Source organism: Drosophila sulfurigaster, chromosome X (genome assembly GCF_023558435.1).
Source record: "Drosophila sulfurigaster albostrigata strain 15112-1811.04 chromosome X, ASM2355843v2, whole genome shotgun sequence".
Classification (NCBI taxonomy): Eukaryota; Metazoa; Arthropoda; class Insecta; order Diptera; family Drosophilidae; genus Drosophila; species Drosophila sulfurigaster.
Window position 1 is genome coordinate 20,027,493 of NC_084885.1, and position 22,638 is coordinate 20,050,130.

A 22,638-nucleotide genomic window follows, 5' to 3' on the forward strand; every position below is an offset into this window, starting at 1 on the left:
AAATGCGTCAGGATATGTCTAAGCTGTGACTGTTTTTCATTTACCTTAAATGGCTTGTATGGGAGCCCCTAAAAGTATGCAATGAAAAAGCATAATGCTGATTTATAGACAAAAATTCGTTTTTATGCCATAACTAGACCAAATCCTTAAGGATCTAGACAGGATACACACTTTTGCAATGAAAATATCTAGCAAGATCGATCTGCATTCAAGAAATTGTATTATTTTTCAAAAAAAATAAACCTCAATTTTTTTGAAGGGGCAAGTATAGGAAAATGGCTAAAAATTGTACAAATCCATTGTATCTCGACCATTTGAAGGACGATCAGGATGTCCTTTGATACAAGGATATCTCTTGAAAATACAAAATGATTAACACTTTCAAAAGGACGAAAATCATAACAGGACTGGAGATAAAAGGACATTTTTATATACAGAAAATCTCGTATATCTCGGCCATATCCTGTCTGATCCTTGCAGTTCCTGTGTCAAACGAAGACTTTTGGTGTGAGCTATCATCGTGCCAAAGGGCATTAAAATCGTCCTTTTAGTTCTCGAGATATCCTGCAAGTTGCATTTTTTTACTTGTTTTCTTTGGCCTCCGAAACGAAAAATTACAATTGTTGGATCCTTAGATGACACCATGTTTTTTTGATGCCAACTAATAGAGTCGGTCCTTGCGATCCTAGAAGTACGTGTCCTTTGAAAATGCGGCTGCATAAGTCCAAGTTATAACTGTTTTTCATTTAGCTTATATGCCTAATATGTGTGCCCCTAAAAGTATGCAATGAAATTGTGCAATGCTTTTTTGTATGAAGGAAATTTGGGTTTTTTTGCCATAACTCAGCCAAATCCTTAAGGATCTGGCACGGACATACCTTTTTGTAATCAGGATCAATACGACCATCGATTGGCAACCAAGAATTTTTAATATCCTTCTAATAATGGCATCCACATTTTTTCAATTTTTTTCCAATATTTTTCAAGGGGTAATTAAAGAAAATTGGCCAAAAATTGTAAAAATCCTGCGTATCTCGGCCATTTGAAGGACGATCAAGATGTCCTTTGGTAGAAGGATATCTCTATTAAATACAAACCGATTGGTGTTTTCAGAAGGACGAAAATCCTTACAGGACTCTAGATATAATACATTTTTTCTGCGCAGAAAATAGGCTATATCTCGAGAATGTCCTTGTGTATCCTTGCGGGTGTTATGTCAAACAGTGTGTAATAATGATGTCTTTCGACTAGCCAAAGGACATTCAAGTCGTCCTTGTGGTTCTGGAGTTATCCTGCAATTCGTATTTTTCGCATGATTTATCGGGTCTTGGCACTGAAAAATTTCAAGTGTTGGATTCTTAGATAACCCCACAATTTTTTGATGCAAATTGATAGAGTTGGTCCTTGCAAGCTTAGCAATAGGTGTCCTTTGAAAATCCGACAGGATATGGCTGAGATATAGCTTGTTTTCGAAAAAATACCATAGCTGCACCCTCAAAGTATGCTACAAAATTTTAAGATTGTTTTTTGTTTTTTTTTTGGCGCTAAGAAAATTAAATTTTTATAGCATACTTTGAGGGTGCAGCTATGGTATTTTTTCGAAAACAAGCTATATCTCGGCCATATCCTGTCGGATTTTCAAAGGACATGTTTTCCTAGGATCGCAAGGACCTCTTCTATTGATTGCCATTAAAAAATTATGAGATTTTCTAAGGATAAAGAACTTGTAATTTTTCGGGTTAAGATCCAAAGGATAACTCGAGAACTACAATGACAATTAGAATGTCCTTTGGTCAGTCGATAGTCCTCATTAATAGGCACCGATTGGTATATCGCTTGTCAGGATACGCAAGGTTATTCTCAAGTTATAGCCTATATTCCGAATTATTTTATTTCGGATCCTGTAAGGATTTTCGTCCTTTTAAGCACACACATTTTTTTTGTGTTTATAAGAACTATCCATGTTCCAAAGGACATCCCGATCGTCCTTCACACGACCGAGATAAGGCAAATAAAACAAATAAAATAAAAAATATTATTTTTGAATTTTAACGGATTTGGTTTTTTTTTTGTCGGTTACTTCCAAATTTGAAATTGACGCCCAAATGGATGGGCATAAATTTATTAGACGACTTGCTGTAGCTCTGCTTGCTGCTGATTTATGTTCTCCTAGTACTTCATTTGCTGGCTATGCAGTTTTTGCCGTCATCTGCTGCTGTTCTTGGCCACTTGAGGCAGCCGCGAACACCGAAAAAGTACCAAAGTCAGCAGATGAAATACCAGGCGAACATAAATCAGCAGCAAGCAGAAATACAGTAAGTCACTTGCTTTTATAGTGGCAGCAACTTTTGCTCCTCAAAGTATGCCACATAAAATGTAATAGCACAGCATATGCAGCAAATCATTGCGCCAACGAACCATAGATGGCGCTACTAAGCAGTTGGTTAACAGCCTACAAATTCCAATTGAATTCTTATAGTTAGAGCTTGTCTTGGATCAGTTTGTCTTTATCGAAGCAATCCTTGTGCCAAAGAAAAGTGAATTCTTTATAATTTCGTCCTTTTTTCTATACCTATCCTCTGAAAAAATGTTGAATGTATTATTTGAGCAGCATCATAAAAATCCTTGAATGCAGATTGATAGTACTATTTAGTCAGATTACAAAAAGGTGAGTTCCTCAACGCTTTGGCAAGAAAACGAATATCCTATTTTGAGAACAAGCTATATCTTGGCTATATCCTGCAGCTTTTTGAAAGGATACATAGTAGATAGATATCCTTAGAGTGTTTTAATTGTACCTGTGGGAAATTTCAATAGTTGAGCAATTCATTTAGTTGTTAATAGTTGGCGTCACAATTCAATTCGCTGAAATTGTGCCTTTATTTATTTAGTATTTTGTTGCTTTGTGTTTTTCTTTTTGTTGTTGTTGTTGTTGTTGTTGAACAATTTACAATAAACGCGGCCGATTGCATTCCCGTTATTGGCTAGCCTAAGAAGTCGCGATATATAGAGACCGAAATTGAACTCGATGATGGGTTTTTGTTGTTTTTGTGGAGGTTCGGCGTGGGGTTTTTTTCTGGATTCTAGATTCCGATACGGTTTCAAATTCATTTTCGGTATTAATTAAAGTTTGCGTTTCTGATTTCGATATATATATATATATATATAGTACATACATAGAAGTTATGTGTAGTTCGGCTCAAATACATTCAAGTATACATACAATAGGTACAATACATTTAGCTATGCTTAGTACGTCTGATTTAATTATGATTTGTAATTCATTAGTTCTTCTGTTTGCTTCTCTATTCGTATGTTATCTATGTATCTGATTCTTCCCTTCACTTTGGCTTGGCATTTACGATTAGTTGACGTTTATTTCTACAATTTTGGGAATAAGTGTTAGTAGTAAATCAATAATGGGATACAACATACAAGCTTCAAAGTAATACAAAAACCGATACCGATTGAAATTGCTTGAGTACTTTTAGTTGTTTTTTCCTTCATTCTTTTGTTTTTGTTGTTTTTTTTTTCAGCTTCTGGGCTGGACTCTGACATATGTTTTATGTATTATACGTAGTAGAACTTTCTTGTATACTTAGTTAAATATATATATATTGTTTATGTTTATTACTCTTCATATATAGTTTATCTTCATTTTGTTGTTGTTCTTGTTTTGTTTTTTTCAGTTTTGTATATTTTTTTTATAAGATTTCTCTTTCCATCTCTTTTACACTGAACGGTGGGCAATAAAGGAAACGACAACAAAATTAGTTGAAAATAGTTTAACAATATTTTGAGAATCGAAATTAGCATAACATTAACAATGAATTAGCCAATTCAACAGTTGAAAGTTGCTGTAGTTTCTGCTCTATCTTGGCATTTTTAGTGTTGCATCTTTCTTTCATTATTCGCACTGCATTTTGCCTTTGTATTGTTATTTGTTTGTTTTTGATTTGTTTTTATTGCATTCCATTCGCATGAAAATAGATTTAAATTTGACTACCAACATGCGGTTGCTTCTTTGCTACATTGAGATTGTATTTTTGAATACAATATTTATGTTAATATTTAATAATTATGTTTTGTTCGGTTTTCCATTTTTGTATACGTTTAAAATTAGACACCATTTACAATTACAAACATACAATAAGTACAATACAATTACATACACAAAGAGATTTAATTTTATTTTGGTTTTCATTTGCTTGCTTTTGCTTATTTCTTTGGTTTTCTTTGATCGCAGCCTAAAAGCAGGCAACACTTTTTTTCTTTGATCGCGTCATGTGTGAAAGAGGTGTGCACATATGTGTGGGAGTGTGTGTGTGTGTGTGATTGTGTGTGTGTGCGTATACTAGTACGTTTTAGCTGGCTTACGAATAAACTAAATGTATATATGTTGTTGTAACTAGTTCCTAAACCGATTTCGCCTCGACAACAATTGAGAGATATTCGGCGATGCAAATGTATTTTTGCATTTTGTTGTAGTTGTAGTTGTATATATGTATACGTATGCATAAATACATGTTATGCATGTGTGTGTGCGTATCTTGTCGTATTTCATATTTCTTAGCCCTTGTTTTATGTTAAGCGTAGTCAACAGCTGTCGCATTTGTCGAGCTCAGAAGCCGCACTTCAGATTCATGATGCAACTTTAACTACGTCTCTCTCTCTCTGTCTCTTAAAATGTTTTGTCAGTACGAGAGAATTGATTGATTGCCCTGACACATTTTGAATAGCTCCGCTACTCTATCTTTCTCTTTCTCTTTCTGTTCTTCTGCATAGCTGTTGCTCTCTTTTTTGTCTGTGTTACGTCATGGTAAAGCTCTCTTTTGACGATTTTCTCGAAAAATTTGAAATTTTTTGTGTTTCGTCGTCATTCTAACATTTTCCCTGTCCTCTATTGTCTATAGTTCAGTTAACTCTTTCAACTTCCTTATTTCATTACCCTCATTCGCCGTATCCCTATCTCTCTCTCTCTCTCTTATTAGCATTTAATCTGTGTCTGAATGCCGCTTTCTGATCTCAACAAAGCGTGCAACTTGTCAGCAACAGTTTATAATACTTGTATAATGTATATATATAAATATATTTAGTTATACATATATAGACAAAGACACAACAAAATTTGAAAATATTTCATAGCTTTTTAAGTTTAAGAATTTCAAGTTTATCATTGTTGCGTTTAGCGATATGTGAATGTGTGTGTGTGGTAGAAAAATGTTATAACAAAAGTATAAAATATTGTAATAAGCGTCATATTATGAGGAATAATAAGAAGTAAGCGTGTGTGAAACGAGAACGATAATGTTGTGGCAAATGGCGACGAGTTGCGATATAGCGAGTAGCGAGTAACGAGTTAACGGTTAACTGTATATAACGAATAACGTGTGAGAGAATATGAATGTCAGCTTTCGATTTTGTCTGATTCGATTGTTCGTTTGTTTCCTTCTTTGTCTTCATTTGTTTGGTTTTCTTCTTTTGTTTTGTTTTGTTAGTTGTTGTAACATGGCTAATACAATTATATAGTAAGTACTCGTTAGTTAATTTGCTAAGTTGCTTTGCTGCTTGCTTTGACAGTTGCTTGTTGTGGTTAATTTTGTTTGTTAATCGTTTTTTTTTTACTATCATATTTATGCTAATTACCTAAGTAAGTGATTATTTCATATACGTTTGTTGTTTGGTGTTTTCGGTTGCATTTTGACAATTGCATGGTATGGCTTTTGTAACATTTTTTCTGCTTTGTTTTTTCTTTTTGTTATCGATTCATCATCTCAGCTGCATCCTTTTTGCTACACATCCTTTTCGTTTTCACTTCCACTTCCACTTTGTGCATTTGTGCTTCCGTTTCTGATTGCATTCCATGTCGAGAAGCACTTGGCAGTTGTTTTTAATTTAATATTTGTTTTGGTTTCTTTAAATATTTAATATATATATATATAGCTTTTTGTTATATACTTTTTTCAGTGGTGTTTTCGTTACGTTTTGAGTTAGTTAGTTGGAAAAAAGAGTTCTTCGCTTCGTGTCGAATGGGGGGAAAAACGTTTGAGTCAAGGACAGAAGGTTTGTGCGCTTCGTTGCGCTGGGCACATAAGGTTAACGATAAAAACAAAAACACAAAACAATAAACAAAATGACGTTCAGAACACACACGCGACCTAATGGCAATGGGCAAATAGGCAAGTTACGGTAGTATGCATATATAATAATAATAAGTTAACAACGTTAAACACATCGAACACACACACTCAATTTTCTGACTGTTCGATCTCCTCCCCATACATATGTGTGAAGTCTGCCTCAATCCGTAATCCGCAATCCTCAAATCCTCAACCGGAGCCGAGAGCAGCGACCGGCAAATGGCGCAACGTATCTCAACGTTTCACCCCAAACAAATTGGGTATGGACTTGATCTTTTTGCGCGAACAGTTGAGATAATCCTTGTACATTTCGGAGCGTAGATAACGCGAATACGAATCGCTCTTCATCAGGTGATACACATGAGAGGCGGCCACATCGAAGCACCAGCGATTGGGTCCGCTTGGCGAATTGACCGCCTCGCGTGCCAATTCCACCGACTTGGAGTCAACGTTCACCGGACACGGTGCATCTGGAGCGAGAAACTCTTGCCAGATCTTCTGAATGGCTTCCTTAATTTCAGACTGTGGCAGCGCTTTCATCTCCTGCACCGATTCCCAGAATCTGCAAAGGCAAATCGAATGTAATCAATTGAATTTGTTATGTGTTATGTGCAAATTGAGCTCACTTCAGATTCTCGCCGCTGTATTCCTTTTCCAAGAATTTGGTAAACTGATCACGTCCAATGGCATCGTTGAGCAGCTCACGCAAACTAAATGCCCATCGCTTGACGCGACGAACAGGAACTTCTTTGCTGCTTTCAAACATACATTTTGCGTTATTAAAGAATAGTTTACTATTTCATGATGAGCTTACCTATTCTTTTCGGTATCCCACATCTCGGTGCTGTCCGTTTGCCAGGGATTGGGCAGCTCCGGCGAGGTTATAAAGTAATCAAACTCATTGTACTGATCGTAGTAGGCGACCAAACTGAAATGAAGAATGCGAGTTTAATAAACATATTTCATTCAAGTAATTACTCATATTTAACCATCCCAAGAGTGTTACTCATATAATTTGTATTAACTGGTATACGAAAGGTTTTTCATTTGAATAATAGTTGTCAGTTAGCAACAATCAAATACCAACTGACAAATATAATTCAATTGAAAAGCTTTTCGTTTTTTAGATAATACAAATTATATGATGAGCACCTTTAAGAGAACTCTGAATACTCTTGGGCTTATCTTTGGGCTGTTACTCACGCTTCGGCCGCCTTGGACACTTTGATTGTACGCCGCTCGAGCTTCTGCTTGCGCAGGGCAATGATGCGGGTCAGTTGCTCGACGGGATTCTTGGACACGGAGGCGCCAGCGGAGCCAGTGCCGTGACTGGAGCCGCCGCGTCGATACGCCTTCTTGATATCTATTTCGGTGGTATTTACGCAGCCCGGCATCGGTCGATGCACATCCCAAAAGGCCCGCTCCTGCGAGTCCAGCACCTTGCGCTCCAGTTTGTCCCGCTTCTTGGCCACCTTGCTCTGTGATTCGGCCTGTCACAGTAATAGGTTATCAACATTAAAGTGTGTACAATGTGATTGTGCAGTATTTACTACCTGCATGAATATGAATTCCCATTTGCGTGAAAACATCTTCTGCAGCTTGGCCAGATTCTCGGCCTCGTAGTCGGCCAGCTCGAGACGCGTTTTATTCTGCATCGTTCGCTTGCACAGGTACACCGCATAGTCCGTGTTCTCCGGCTCCCAGCAGTTCGATGGCCAAAAGTATGGTGTCTGAAATCTACACAGAGAGAAAGTCAATTTTCGCCTAAATCAAATCTGTGCAACACTTTGGCAACGCACCTGTAAAATGTGCCATCGTTTTTAACGGTCAGCGCATGATCATCGATGGGAAATATGTAGCCATGGGAGCTAAGCAGATGGGCAAAATGCAGCGCCTCGGTCACATCCTCCACATCAAAGTTCTTCAGTATCCAGGCAACCAAATCGGCGCCGGTAAACACCGATGGCACTTTGCTCATAAACGCCTTCACAGTGCGCACAGCGACGCCGCTCGACTCTGCCTGCATCTTCTCGATGATTGCTTCCATCTGAAATGGAGAAATGCATAAAAGTTGATTAAATGAATATATTATACAAGTTTATAGAAAACTACATTCCTATTGCTAACTATTTCAATTGGCTTAAGGGTCGAAAATACAGCTTAAAGTGTGTTTAGTTTGCAAAGTAAATATAAATATAATATAAGCTCATGTTAATCTACACTGTTAAGCTCATGATAATCTACAGACTTATCGATAGGGAATGATTATCTGATCTGAATTCTTAGAAACTGATCAAAGTACAAGATCACTTTGTTACTTAGTTAAATTGAATAATATTTGATTTGTCATGTGTGTTTTACCTTTTTGTAGACAAGAATGTTGGGGGCATCTTCGTTTTTGCTGCCGCGCTGCTGATGATGCGTCTGCTGCGACGCCGACTGCACTGGCGCCGGCTGCTGCGACTGCGACTGAGACGTTGACTGCGACTGCGAGGAATGATGGTGATGATGATGATGATTGCTGCCCACACTGAGCAAAGCACTTGATGATGTTTTAGCTGGCGCTGCTGATGACGATGCTGCCGACGCCGACGCCGCTGCCGATCCGCTGCCACTGCCGCTTCCACTACCGCTGCCGCTGCCACTCGGCGCTGTTGCATCGCGTATGCTGACGCTTCTGCCCGACAGCTGCGGCGTTACGGCTGCAATGGTTGTGTTGCAGTTGCTGCCGCTGCTTTCAACTGTCGTCGGACTAGCGCTGGTTATTGTTGTGATGACTGCGCTGCTGTTGCTTGTTGTTGTTGCTGTCGTTGCTGCAGCAGCTGTTGCCGTTGTTGTTGTTGCTGCTGTTGTGACGGCATTCAATTCACTGTTGCTGCTGCTGCTGCCGCCATTGACATTGACATTGTGCAGCGATGCAGTCTCCGCTGCTGCGTCGCTTGCACTTCCTGCATTGCTGTTGCCATTGGCCAGCGCTGCTGGCGTCGCTGTCGGCGATGCGGCTGGCGTCGCTGCTGCTGTGTCTGCTGCAGTTGCTGCTGCTGCTGCTGGTGACGCTGGGCTGCTATTGTCCGCTGCTGTTGTTGTTATTGTTACAGCTGCCACTATTGGTGTTGTTGCTGTAGTTGCAGCTGCAGCTTCTGTTGCTGTCGCTGGTGGCGATTTGGGCGCGCTGCTCATCGCCAGCGCATTGGTTGCTTGCGTGCTGCTCTGTGTTTTGTCCGCTTCCGAGTTCATTGTTACCATTGTTCACCCAACACGCTGGACACTCGCTTCGCTGCTCGCTGCTCCGCCGCACTGCGAGCTATTTATAAACGCTGTCGCAGTCGCAGTCGCTGCCGCTGTTGACGTAGACGTCGCTGCCTGCTGCCGGCTCCACTCTCAGCACCGTTATATCCTTTTATAAATACACATAGATATTTTATATATAGCAGAAAATATATTAATATAAAGTCGTTCACTGTGTTTTAACGATTCGCTGCCCACCTTCGTCGTCGCAGTCGCCGTCACTGCCTGCTCCTTTGCGTGGGTGTATGCGTATGGGTATGTGTGTGAGTGTGTGTGTGTTTGTATGTATGCTGGCAAAAGTTGCAGCGCTCGTATCTCGCCCTCTCGCTCGCACGCACGCACTCACAGTCCTCTCAGTCGCCTCGCACTTGAGTGTGTTTTATTTCCAAATTGTGTTGTGTCATTTATCCAGCTCCATTTTGTTTCTTCTTTCGCTTTTGCCGCTTTACTTGCTGCACAACAGTGGGCAGGGGGGGTGATGTTGGTGGCGGGGGGCTGCGGCGGAGTTGTCGTTTTGCGCTTTTCGCTGCGTCTCGCGTTATCACAATTTTTTCGCTTGCAGAAAAAAAAAGCGCAGCAGCAATAGCGCTCAATACATTCGCACTCACACACACACGGTCAGGCACACGCACACGCACACAGCGACACTTTTCGTTGCTCCTCCTGCACACAATTTGTTTCGCTCTCAATTAAACTACACAATTGATTACTAATTTTGCCAGGTTTTTTTTTCTACCTTTTTTATATTATTAATAATTGATATTATTTATCTGGCAATTTTTTCCTGCCTGCTGCACGCCGCGCTGCTGCTATTGCTACTGGCTTCGTTGCTACTGCTGTTGCTGCTGTTTCTGCTTCTTCTTCAGCTTTAGCTTGTGCTTCTTCTTCTGCGTTTGCCTTTAGCTTCTTCCTCTTTTTGGCGTTAGCCTGTAATCATTTTAAGGCTACGTAGGGCGCCACGTTAGCGGGTGGATGATGATGGGGAGGGATGAGCCCAAAGTCAATTCAAGTGCCACTGTCCCTCTCCCTCTGACTCTGCCCCCGTCGTCGTCGTCGTCGTTGCCGCTGCTGCTGCCTTCTGCTTGCTTTTTTGTGCCTTAGCTTTGCGCGATGCCGAGTGCGTTGTTCACGTTCTCGTTCTCGTCGCGGATTCGTGTGCCTTATTATAAGGCGCTTCCTGAAGTCGATTTGCTGTTGCAATCGATTTTTGTTTGCCCACCGCCCCACATTCCCTTCAACCTGTGTACAAGAATGTTTCTCGCGCTCTCTCTCTCTCGCTCTCTCTCAGCACACGCACAAACACGAAGAGCGCACCCACATAAACGCACCCACACAATATGTATGACGCGAGCGCTCTCACAGTTGTCATGAAGTGCTCTCGTTCTCTCTCTCGCTCTTTGGCTCTGTTGCTCCCCTTTGGTCACTGTCAAATGCACCAGCTGTTGTTGTGAAAGCATCAGCGTTGCCAATTGTCAAATAAACGATTTATGCACAAATCTGGCCACATTGCGCGCAACAGCAAAGCTTTTTCAAAATTGTAATTGCTTTATTTAAACGAAATACAATATTCAGCTAAGCTTATTAATTAAAACAATATTACATCTACAAAAAAAAAAGAATTTTATATAGGTATAGAGTTGATATACGTAATATATATATGATTATATATGATTATTTGTGCATAAGAGGAATATGCATGATGCATTTAATTCCCTTTACATTTTTATATCGATTTTTTGAAACTTTGTTCCGTTTTCTTAATGTTTGTTTTTTGGTTTTACTAATATATAGTGAACTTATTTTTATGGCTTTTATACAAATTTGCTTTTCAATTTTGTTGACGTGTCGGAAATGGAATTTTCCAATAAATTAAAAAATGATGCATATAATAATATTAAGTAAACCTTAAATGTAGTTTGAATATTTAAATGCTATGCATTTTGCAGCACAGCTAGCTTAAATGATACATACAATATATAAAATAAAAGGTTTATTCTTTTTTTTCTTTTTTTAACTAAGAGTAAAGTAAGTGTAGCACTCCAATAATTCTGCACTCGATTATTTGGCGCACACCTTTATCGTTATCGTAATTGTTGTCGTATCCTTAACGTATTTACACAATTTTTTTGTTGCTTTCAATGTATGTAGTTGTAGTTGTAGTTGTATGTGATGTCTATCTTTTCTTTTTTTTGTTTTATAAATATATGGTATAAATGTGCTGTGAAGAACATTTCGTTATTAGGGAATTTCGAATATTTGATTGGCATTCGAAAATGATAAACTAGGCAGATCTCTGACCAGTTGTATATATAGTACATTCGTGTATTAATTATATTATGTAGTTGAGTCCAGGGCTGATGAAACCGAACAAAAAAACAGATTATTCTTCGACTCAAAACAATGTAGCAATCAATTTCGTTCAATTGTAACTGACTTTTTGTTCCATTCCTAGTCACATTTTTAACATTTAAGGTTTTTTTAATCCAGAAAGCAGATGAAACACTTGAAATTGGAACACTGAATTTTTAACCGGAAAGTAGTTGTCTCGTTGTTCCACTTTCAGCTAATGCCATGAATGATATTTAATATTGCTGTGGTCTTGGACCAAATGGAAATGGAACATTATATTTTATAATCCGAATTTTCAGTTTTTCGCCCTTGGATCACATTTTGCGTTTGTTGACATAGAAACCAAGGATGATCCCTGGGGGCTGGAGATTAAACCTGCTCCTGCAGCTGGGCACGCGACTGTCGCACCGGTCTATCGGACCACAGCGGACCTCCATTCTGCGCCTGGTAGGACAAGGGAGGTGGACCTAGTTGCGCCTGAGGCACCAGCTCCGCTTGGGGATTGAACTGATTGTTGCTGTTGTAGTTAACCAGAATATCACTGGCCAAACTGTGGCCAATGTTCACGCCACGATCCGGATAATATTGCTGCTGTTGCTGTTGCGGTTGGTGTTGCTGTGGTTGCACCTGAATCTGCTGCGATTGCTTGTTCCCATTGCCGTTGCCACTCGGCCGCCAGTGTTTGTGCTGTGGCACGGGCACCAGACGGTACAAGGGCTCCGGACCCGGTGCACTCGGATAACTGGGCACAAAGTACGGTGGATATGAATGCTTGGCGTTGCTGTGTCGTAAACGCTTGAATTGCTGTTGTTGTTGCTGCTGTTGCTGTTGCTGCGGTGGAGGTGGCGCCGCTGGACGTTGCCAGTATTGAAGCGGCGCCGGAGCTGGGGGACGTAACTGATACTTTGCAGGGCGCGACTGCAGCTGATTGTCCAAATAGGCGGCAGGGAGCGGCAGTGGCGTGCTGTAGACCACTTGTGGGGCATCGTAGGGCGATGGTGATTGCAGTTGGAGTTGCAGCTGCAGCTGCTGTTTGCCCACACGTAGTTGGCGCTGACGTTGCAGCAACAACGCATCGGGCAGATAGGAGTCCTGTTCTTGTCCCTGACCCTGTTCCGGAACGGACTCTAGCGCTGGCTCTAGTTGTAGTTGCTGATGCTTGCCCACTCGCAACTGACGTTGTCTCTGAACTGGCTGAGGACTTGGGGATTGCGGCTGATAGACGATCGCCTTGAAAGCGTTCGTATCCTGCTCGTCGGCACTGTAATTGACCATCGGCAGGAATGGCTGACGATCAAAGTCCGGCGCCTGAAAGCGACTTCCTTTCCCCGCTGGCGGTGCAATCAGATTGCTGCGTATAAACTGACCCAAGGCTGCATCGTATTCCGAGTGCAGCTGAACGCGTGGCTTGGGCGTAATGCTGACCACAGCGACATCGTTGACGGGACTCGGGGGCGACTTGTAATGTGTTCGTTTGCCCGGCGGCTTGGTGGCCAGGAAGTCATCGATGACATTGGACTTGTGCGACGATGGCTGCCGCTTGGCCTCGAAGTATTCGTAGTAAATGGGATTGGACTTGGACAATGGTGCCTCCCTGTCTCGCTCACGTTCTCGCTCCCGCTCACGATCCCTGGGACGCTCCACGAGATTGCGTTCGGTGCTGGGCACAAAAACGAGCTGAGCTGGCGGCGGCGGCGGTGATCGTGGCGTCGTTGGCTGATAGTTCACCGGATATATGGGAATCGGCACTGCAACTGGGACTGGGACTCGCTCCACATACTTGGGTGGCGTTGGCTGGCGTGGAGCGGGCGGTGAGGTTGGAGAAGGCGGCACATAGGCAATTGCGTTGTACTTGAGCGAGAGACGCGATGCTGGACGTGTTGTGGTGGAGGAGGAGGAGGAAGAAGAGCTGCTGGGACTGCTGGTAGAGCTGCTTGGACTGCTGCTGCTCGTGGTGGGAATGTAGGGACGTCGAGTGGTTGTCGTCGTTGTTGTTGTTGTGGTTGTGCTCGCTGTTGTCGTTGTCGATGCTTGCTTGAGCTTTGTCTTCGCTGACGGTTCCTCGAGGCGACTAAAGTGATCCGGTGGCGGAGGCAACACTATGCCAGGCACCAAAGGTCCTGGCGGCACAGGATTCGAGTAGTTGCTGCGATACACAAAACTATACGCAGGCGGATAGTAGAGCGAGGGATCATCCTCATCGAAATCACTGAAATTGCCAGGCAAGGAGCCAGGTGCCGTTGCGTTCAGTCCGTTGATCAACCAGGGTCCGAGCAGCGGAGTTCTTAGCAGAGCATTGGCCGGAGGTGCGTGATGCGTATTCGGCTGGGACGGCGTTGGCTGTTGGGATAGCGTCGTTTCGTTGGGATAGAGCAGCCAGGGAGCATAGGGCGCCGGGTAGACGTAACTGGGCTGCGGGTCAGCTGTCTTAGGCGACGCAAACGCTCCCGTCCGGGTAGCAGAATGCGTCCCCTGGCCGTTGGCAGCGTTTGGGTTATGTTGCTTGCTGTGGCCGTTGTGGATGTGCGTTCCATTGCCTTGGCCATTGCCTGACGCCGTATGGATGCTCTCGATTTGATTATCTCGGATAAGCTGCAGTGGCCCATGCGGTTCGAGCTGCACGGGAAATGGAGGCGGCACCACCGGATGGCTTGGCAATTTAATTTGCCTCGCCGGCGCATCATAATCATCAATTGCCGGCCAGCCATCATCATTGCTTCCAATACCGCCACCGCCGCCGGCTTCGTTTTCTGCCTCATTTAAACTGCCACCCTTGATCACGAGCAGATGATCCTCGGCCAGCCAAATATCCTGTTCGTTGAGACCGCCAAAGTTGCGTTCATTGTCCAGCGGCACCTCCGAGTTGCGTGCATAACTCAGGACACCGGGACGCTTCGGTACACGACGGAAGAGTTCCTTCTCGATGAGACCGTATTTGCCATCGCGCACCTGATCCGACAGCGTCTTCTTGGACTCCTCCTTGCTCTGCTTGCCCTTGGCATTGGATGCTTCCGACTCCTTGCCAGAACCGGCGCTCAGCCGCAGTATGCCATTGTCCCAGTTGTCAAAGTCATCCGGCTCATTGAGCAGCGCCTCGTCATCATCATCGTCGCGTGTTGGCGTTGCCGTTGTCGCTATCGATGCTGGCCGGGCTAAGCGATACGAGCTGCTTGCCTTGCGACGTCGGTCTTGTGGAGAAGCTGTCGTTGTCGATGGCGTCGTCGTTGGAGTGAGGCTGCTACTCCGGCTGCTGTTGGCGCTCACGGCGGACACCTCATAAGTGGAGTGGCTCTGTGCGTTGTGAATGTGTCCGGCCACCAGACGCTGGATCATGCGCGGCCTGAAAAGACACCCAAAGCAAAAACAAAACGAGAATGAAGAGTGAGAAGTGAGGAGGCGGGAGGAGAACGTCAGACGTCAGACATCAGACATTAATCAATGGCGGCGCCCAAAATGGGCAGAGTCGCCAAAAGGTAACAACAAATGGTAAAATGCACACGAAATGACAGCATTGCAGCTAGAGATGAGTGCGTGACACGATCACAACAAAATGCGAGAATATATAAAGGTCTTCCGAAACCTAATTTTAGCTTTGACCTGAGTGAACTTGACTAATTGCACACATTCCAAATTGGTTGGGCTAAAAAGTTGGCAGTTGAGGTTGATTTGAGAAAGCATTCTAATAAATGCACTAACTTTAATAAGAATTGAACTGGATTGAGTTCCTATAACAAAAGTTATTTAAAAACGGATGTCAAACTATTTTTAAATTTTCATCTAATTAAAAATATCAAACTGTGATTGAATTTGATTGAACCCGTTTAAAATAAGCTATTTAAAAATGAATTTCATAATACTCTTTGCTAAACTATTTGTTAATTTTCTCCTAAATATCAAATGCAGTGTTCAATGTACTTAATTGTGTTTGAATTGGAATGAATCCGTTTAAAGTAAAAGTAATGTTAAAAAGGGCATTTTCATAATACTAAATATCAAATAGACTGTTTAATGTGCTTAACTGTGATAGAATAGAAACGGGGTCAGTTTAAAATAAGTTATTTAAAAACGAATTTCATAATACTCTTAAACTTAACTTAAAATATCAAATGCAGTGTTCAATGTCCTTAATGGTTTCCTATTCCTTTGTCATCCAAAAGTAATAAAATCAAATAACTAAAAACACATTCCATTGCTTGCGATATTTTAGTTGTTCTCGTGTGTTCATCGTGTCACGCGACCATTTTTAAAAGTCGTAAGTGCAAAAAAAAAAAACTCACGTTTTGAGTGCGCCTGCGCTGCTGCGTGTTGTGGCAGAAGAAGCAGAGAAGGTTGAAGAGGAAGAGGAAGAGGAGGCGGCGGCAACTGGATTGGAGGACGCCGCCGATGACAGCGACTGATGTGGCTGCTGGCGCCGGTTGTTGGCGCTCCCAGCGATGTTGCTGCCACCGCTGCCGCTGCTGCTGCTGGCGTCGAAGTCAACGCTTTGCGTTGGCGTGTCGCGTGGCTGGCGGGCGGCTCTGATGCTGAAGCGATTGCTGCCACGTCCAATGCTGTTGCCTCCAGACTGCAACGCTGGCCTCGTTGTCGTCGTCGTCGGTGTTGTTGTTGTTGTGCTACCACGACGACGTTGCAGACGTTGCGTTGTTGCTGGCAGCGGTGTTGTGCTGCCACTGAAGCTGCCTCGACTGCGAACGCTGCTGGCGTCAATGGGCAGCGTTGTCGTTGGCAGCGGACGTCGCTGACGCGGTGCGCGCAACGTTGGCGCCTGCGTGCTTGTTGTTGTCACTGACGATGTTGTTGTTGCTGCTCCTCTGCCGCGTTGTCCAAAGACACGCGACGCCGTTGACGTTCCTTCTCCCGTTCCCTCTCGCGTTCCCTTTCCAGTTGCCGTTCCAGTTCCGGTTGTCGCCGCTGTGTTTGTGGCTGCCACCGCTGCCGCCGCCAGCAGCGTTATCACTATCAAGTGCAAGGTTAACGATGTCATCTGCAACAAAACGGTAAAGGCATAAATAAGCTTAAGTATCGAAAACGTAATTGCAATAGAGATGCATCAACTGCAGCAACTCGACTAGTCCATACCCTGTATGTAAATCAGTGAAAGTCTCTACGTATTGAAGCGTTATTCTTAATTATTAGTGAATAAGTCATTTGCTACTTAAGGATCCTATATTAATTATCTGTGTTGTCACATTTTAATTAAATGTTCATTAATATTTCATAGTTTATTTTTCAAAGTAGGAAAAAGAACAAATTAATAATACACCTTAATAATTTATAGCTTTTTCAAAGTAAAAAAAAGTAACTAATATGTCTATTCTTATATATCTATTCTTAATTATTAGTGAATAAGGATCCTATTTTAATTTTTGTGTTGTAACATTTAAATTAAATGTTCATAACTTTAATACAGTTTAATATTTAATAGTTTTTGGTCCAAACTAAGAAATAAAACAGTTTAATAATACAGTTTAGTATTTCAAAGTTTTTTCAAAGTAAAAAAAAATAACCAATATGTCTATATATGAACTTTTAAATTCGTACTAAAACTTAAAGGAAAAAATCTATTTAATCAAAGTTTTGCTTTAATTTGTCTAGCACAATGCATATAGAACATTATTTAATTTCAGCAATTTAGCAGCAATTAAATTAAAACGTTCATTATTAAACCTATTTATAACACCCCTTCGGGCTTTTCAATACAGGGTATCGTTATGCAATTATGAAAACAAACAACGTTTCGGTTCGCTGCGATGGCACACAGCGTTCACCTGCCTCTGCCTCTGCCTCAGTCATATTTCATTCCATTTCATTCCACTTAACCCCAGTCCTCTCACACTTGCTCTCTCTCTCTCTTCTTCTGTTTCTTGCTGTGTGAATGCAAGTTGCGCTCAAGCGCATCGCGCATCCAACACAAACAAATTTGTCCATCTGGTTTTTCGTCTTCGTCGTCGTTGTTGTTGTTGTTGTTGCTGTTTGCTGTTTGTTGTTGATTTGCGCACGCGCCAAGCTTCAACTAACAATTGTTGCTCGCTGTTCATGTTAATTATCTTCGCTCAATTGATAAATGGCCAAATGCGCGTCTTTGTTGCCTCCGCTCTTTGTGGCTGATGATTTGTGGGCGACTTTTCAGTTACGTTTTCTGTCTCATTTTCAGTTACTCCTACCTCCCGTCCTCCCCTCCACCTCCCTCTCTCACTCACTCTCTTTATGGGGCTATTAACGAGCAGCGTGGATCGTTGGTGCAATTGATATGGGACTTGACTTGAGTGTTTTGTTTGGAGACCTGTTTCAGTTTGTTTACCTTATGCTTTTATTGGCATGATGAGTGGATTTTTGTCAACAAAACTGTGTCTACGCCTTTTCGGGTTTTTACACTTCAAATCAACAGAGGAAGTTAAATTTTGATAATATTATTAATTGAACCGAAACTTCAATCCAATTTTAAATTGTCACTAGTGAAATAATTTAAATAACAGTAGTCAATAAAGTTTGGTTGGAATAGAAATATTGCGATAACTATTGTTAATAAATTTGTTAAATCCATTCAATAACTTTCCGGGTTTCTACACTTCATATTAATATTAATCATATTATTAATTGAGTGGAAAAAATGTCGCAAGCGAAAAATCTAAAATATAATCAGGCAATTAAGAATGAAGTTGATTTTAATTATCTGAATAATGGGGTCAACGATTGTAAAAGATTATTATTTGAAATGCTATAATAATCAGTGACTAATTCCATTCAATTTTTATTGTGCTCAATTGATGAATAAGAATAAAATGTATTCCAAGAATAAAACAAATTGCTTATAATTTCAGTTGGTAAAAAAACCAAAAAACATGATCAACAATTTCACTCAAATTGCAATTGGAATTGCAATTGGAATTGAAATTGCAATTGCAGTTGAAGTTGATTTAGTGTCTCAAGTCAATCGAGTTAGCAAAACACAATTCAATGCGAATTCCAATTTCGATTCCGCAATAGAAACATTTCGAATGCCTTTTTGTGTGCTGCACACAAAGAACAATTAAATAATAATACTGATACAAACTGAAAGCAACAAAATAGAAAAAAAAAAAAAAATATATCGAACAAAAAAAAAAAATAAATAAAAAATGAATTGAGTTCAATTTAATCTATGACACCATCGCCCGAACTGCTTTCAAATAAACTAATTAAATTGAAGTAAAGCAGCAAAGCAGCAAACAAAAAAGGCGCAGGCCAAGCTACAAAAAAAAAAGAAACGAACAAAAAAAAACAAGCGACTACAAAGAATTATTTATTGCCAATAGACGACGCCGCAGTCGACGTCAACGTCGCTGTCGCCAGTTTGCCTTTCATTCAAAATGCAAAGCGCAGCAACTGCGAGCAAAGCTCTATGGCGAGGCTTGGTCTGGAACGTGGAACGTGGAATATGGAAAATGGAACGTGAAGCGTGCGACTGAGGCGGTCTCTATGACGAATCTGACGCGACTGCGCAGTCACTACAAACACCGTTAGGCTGTGGCGCGCGCGCGCACGCGAATCGTTTCGTTTGGTTTCATGTTTTACGCTACCCTGTACACTTGTTCAAAACGGGGCGTTTGAAAATTAACTTTAGTAACTTCATATTTTTCACTAGCATTTTGAGCATGAAAATGGTGATAAATATTACATCTCATTTAATTAGAATACTACTACTACTACTCATTATAATTTTTCTCATTTCATAAATTTTAATACAAAATTAATCAAAACAAAATAGAAATTTAATTTAAAAAAAAAAATATATATACATAAAAATTTCAAGTTATTAAATGAAATCAAATGGAATTTATATGAATATAATAATAAATGTTAGGTAATAATTTATAATTTATAATTAATTTAAATCAAAAATAATAATCAAGAAACCTACTTCAAAATTTCAAGTTGTGAGTATAATAATTATAACAATAATTAAATAGTATTTGCAAAATAGTTTTAGCAAAATGAAAGAGAAATTTAATTTAAATTAAAAATAATAATCAAGAAACCTACATCAAAATTTCAAGTTATTTACTAAATGAAATAAAATGTAATTTAGAAAAATATTATGTTATGTAGTACATATTTTGAAATTTTAGCTAAATGATATGTACAAAATGTAACTTCAATAAATACAGTTAAAAATATACGTAAATTAATATATGATCCAACAAAATAGAAAATGAGTTTAATTGAATTAGATATACACGTAATAATTTAAGATTTTTACTAAAATGAAAATTAAATTTTATTTAAAACAAACTTGAATTTGCTTTGATAAAAAAATTTTTTATTCCTAATCTTTTAATTATAAGTAAAAAAGAATCTTAATGTTGGTGTCGTTAGTTTTTTTTAATTTAAATACAAATTACATATTATGATATTTTGTATTTCTTTATAAGGAAAGGTGAAACTATTGTGTTCAGCACTAGGTGTTAATTATTGCAGAGTATCTGTAAATCGAGTAACAATCGTTCAAAGCACTTTTACTTGTTGCTTGCTGCCTTGTTTTTGTTTTATCAACTTTGGGTTAAGTTTTGTTATTTATTTCTTTTTTTTTTTTTTTTTTTTGGTGGTGTTTTGGTTTTACTTTTGATTGCCAAACAACAATTTGGTGTTTGCTGTTGTTGTTGTTGTTATTGTTTGTTGTTGTCGCTGGTTCTACGTATTAAAAATTTGGGGCGCTGGACAGAGACTTGGAGGGGGTTGTTGTTGGAGCTGAAACTGAAACTGAAGCTGGATTTGCGGCTGGAGTTGAGGCATTTTTGTGTGCCGCCAATCCAGTTACGAATCACGTTCCATTTGATTGTTTCAGTTTTTCGGTTTTTGGGTTTTACTTTGTTTTTTTCTCGGTTTTATAGCATAATTTTTGTTATTGTTTTTACTTTAGCTATTTGGGTGCACTTTGCATCGTTCGCTTTTAAAAGCGATTACTCTTGCTGCTGCTGCTGCTGTTGTTGTTGTTGTCTTTTTTCTGTTATTATTGGGCTTGGCAACTGCGCCCACAATGCGACGACGCCGGCGCCTGCACTTGGAAACGCTCCAAATCCAACTCCAACTCCAACTCCAAAAATCAACTTAAAGTCGACAGAAAAAACGAAAAACGAAAAATAAAAACTTCAACCTGTCGCTTGAAGTTGGCCAATTAGACACGTACATAGCGCGTATGACTAATCAACAACAACAACAACAACAACAACGACAACAACATCGACAACAACAACGAAAAATTTGACAACAAAAGTAAAATGTGTTATTTATGATTTTGGTTTTCAATTCGTTGTCCTTGATTTGGGTTTCTTGCCATGTTTTTCTGAAGGCGTTAATGATTTGGGCATCAAATGGAGGCCAATTCAGGGGATTGCCAGAAGAGAAGAGAAGAGTGGGGAGGAAAGCAACACACAACATTTAGTTTTTCTTTGAACCTGCCTTCGAATGCATTTAATTCACTTATTCATAGTTCACTCTTAATAGATTTTTCTTTGGCACACTGTTCGCACTGAAACTCAATTGAAGACTGTCCAGATTTACGCAAATGTTTTTCAATTTTACTCAAATATGTTAGAAATAAACATAATTTTGGAAAGCCAAATGAACGATCTGCTCTAATTAGTTTCCATCTGAACAATTGTAATTGTAAAAATACATTTTGTTTTTCGTTGCAGGAAATCGCGCGACATAATATGAAAATTAAGTCAGATTATGAAAACAATATTTGAATTTAAACGCACGCATTTTGTATTGTGTGCAACATTTGGAGCAGATCAAACCAGAAAAAAATTCAAATGTGACACGCAAAATCACATTTGGAGATATCAAATGTCGCTGCTCGATATGGAAAGTTTCGAGTGTTCCCCCAAAAGCGTCAAAAACTATTGTTTTATGAAAGTGGCCCAAAATTAATTGGCTGGAAATTAAAAAGCTGTAGCCACTGATTAAAACTGTTTTAAAAATGTATGTGTATAGTGCAAAGCAAAATCATAATGAAATTTGATAATTCAATTTGATTTTGTAACTATAAGTGTTATGAAAGTTGTAGAACCAAAAAACTGGAAACCTCTAACAATAACAGAAATCTGTATGATTTATGATATTTCGTTTTGTAAGTAAGGAAATGTATGAAAAGAAATAAAAATATAAAACAGGCAAGAAAGTGACAGTCAAGTGTGCCCGCTATACCAAAATTTACCAGAAGAAATACTAAATATAGCTAAGACTATATTTGATATTTTAATATAGTACTACATTGAAAATATAAAATAAAATATACAAATTTAAATTGATTATAATATAAATATATTTCAATTTAGCAATTCTTATATTTTGTGGTGTATTTAGAATGTAATAATACATAAATATACCAAATATATACAATATAAATTTTTTTTGAAGGTAATAGTATATTAATATGCCAAATATATTCATTGGTATATTTTAGTATATTTGTTTTATAACGTAATATAATATAAGAAAATATAAATTTAATTGAATTGAATTTCACTAATAAAATTAAATAATATACTAAAATATAAAATACTGTGAAACATAGTATATTTTGATTGTAATAGTATATTTGTATACCAAATATAGCCTTTGGTATATTTTTATGTTTTTATTATAATGGAATAATATATAAGACACTATGAATATAATCGAATAACTTTTTATATTTCTCTACTTTAATAAAATATATGTAGTATGAAATACTCTAAGCCATGGTATATTTTGAATGTGTTGGTATACCAATTATAGCCTTTGGTATAAGTATTTTTTTTATAAAGTAATCTAATAGAAGATAATATTATATAAATATTGTCGAGAATTACTTCTTATCTTTCTCTCATATACTTTC

At 39.5% G+C, this 22,638-nt stretch overlaps 2 protein-coding genes across 4 annotated transcripts in view; both read right to left on the reverse strand.

Annotated features, from left to right (window-relative positions):
* Nucleotides 1-4,212: 4,212 nt before the first annotated feature.
* Nucleotides 4,213-10,680, reverse strand: LOC133847761 (regulator of G-protein signaling 7). The gene is made up of 9 exons (XM_062282969.1): nt 9,627-10,680; nt 9,496-9,537; nt 8,502-9,465; nt 7,940-8,187; nt 7,694-7,877; nt 7,344-7,630; nt 6,955-7,068; nt 6,767-6,892; nt 4,213-6,702 (listed from the first exon to the last, which is right to left on the reverse strand). Exons 3-9 carry the CDS (start codon nt 9,384-9,386, stop codon nt 6,375-6,377), a joined length of 2,172 nt encoding a protein of 723 aa, XP_062138953.1. The 5' UTR covers nt 9,387-9,465; nt 9,496-9,537; nt 9,627-10,680; the 3' UTR covers nt 4,213-6,374.
* A 1,251-nt stretch (nt 10,681-11,931) lies between these two features.
* Nucleotides 11,932-22,638, reverse strand: part of LOC133847758 (protein PRRC2A) — a 56,006-nt gene continuing 45,299 nt past the window's right edge. For all 3 annotated transcript variants that reach the window (XM_062282965.1, XM_062282966.1, XM_062282967.1), the window contains exons 4-5: nt 16,055-16,761; nt 11,932-15,117 (exon numbers count right to left, since the gene is read on the reverse strand). In XM_062282965.1, coding sequence (XP_062138949.1) covers nt 12,147-15,117; nt 16,055-16,761 — 3,678 coding nt within the window. In that variant the 3' untranslated portion in view covers nt 11,932-12,146. The remainder of the gene's footprint in view (nt 15,118-16,054; nt 16,762-22,638) is intronic.

Bases quoted from the DNA above. Each gene is read 5' to 3' on its own strand.
- LOC133847761 (XM_062282969.1), bottom strand. From the start codon at position 9,386: ATGGTAACAATGAACTCGGAAGCGGACAAAACACAGAGCAGCACGCAA. The intron at 8,188-8,501 runs GTAAAACACACA...TCTCCATTTCAG, and splicing joins ACATTCTTGTCTACAAAAAG to ATGGAAGCAATCATCGAGAA. The intron at 6,703-6,766 runs GTGAGCTCAATT...TTGCCTTTGCAG, and splicing joins TACAGCGGCGAGAATCTGAA to ATTCTGGGAATCGGTGCAGG.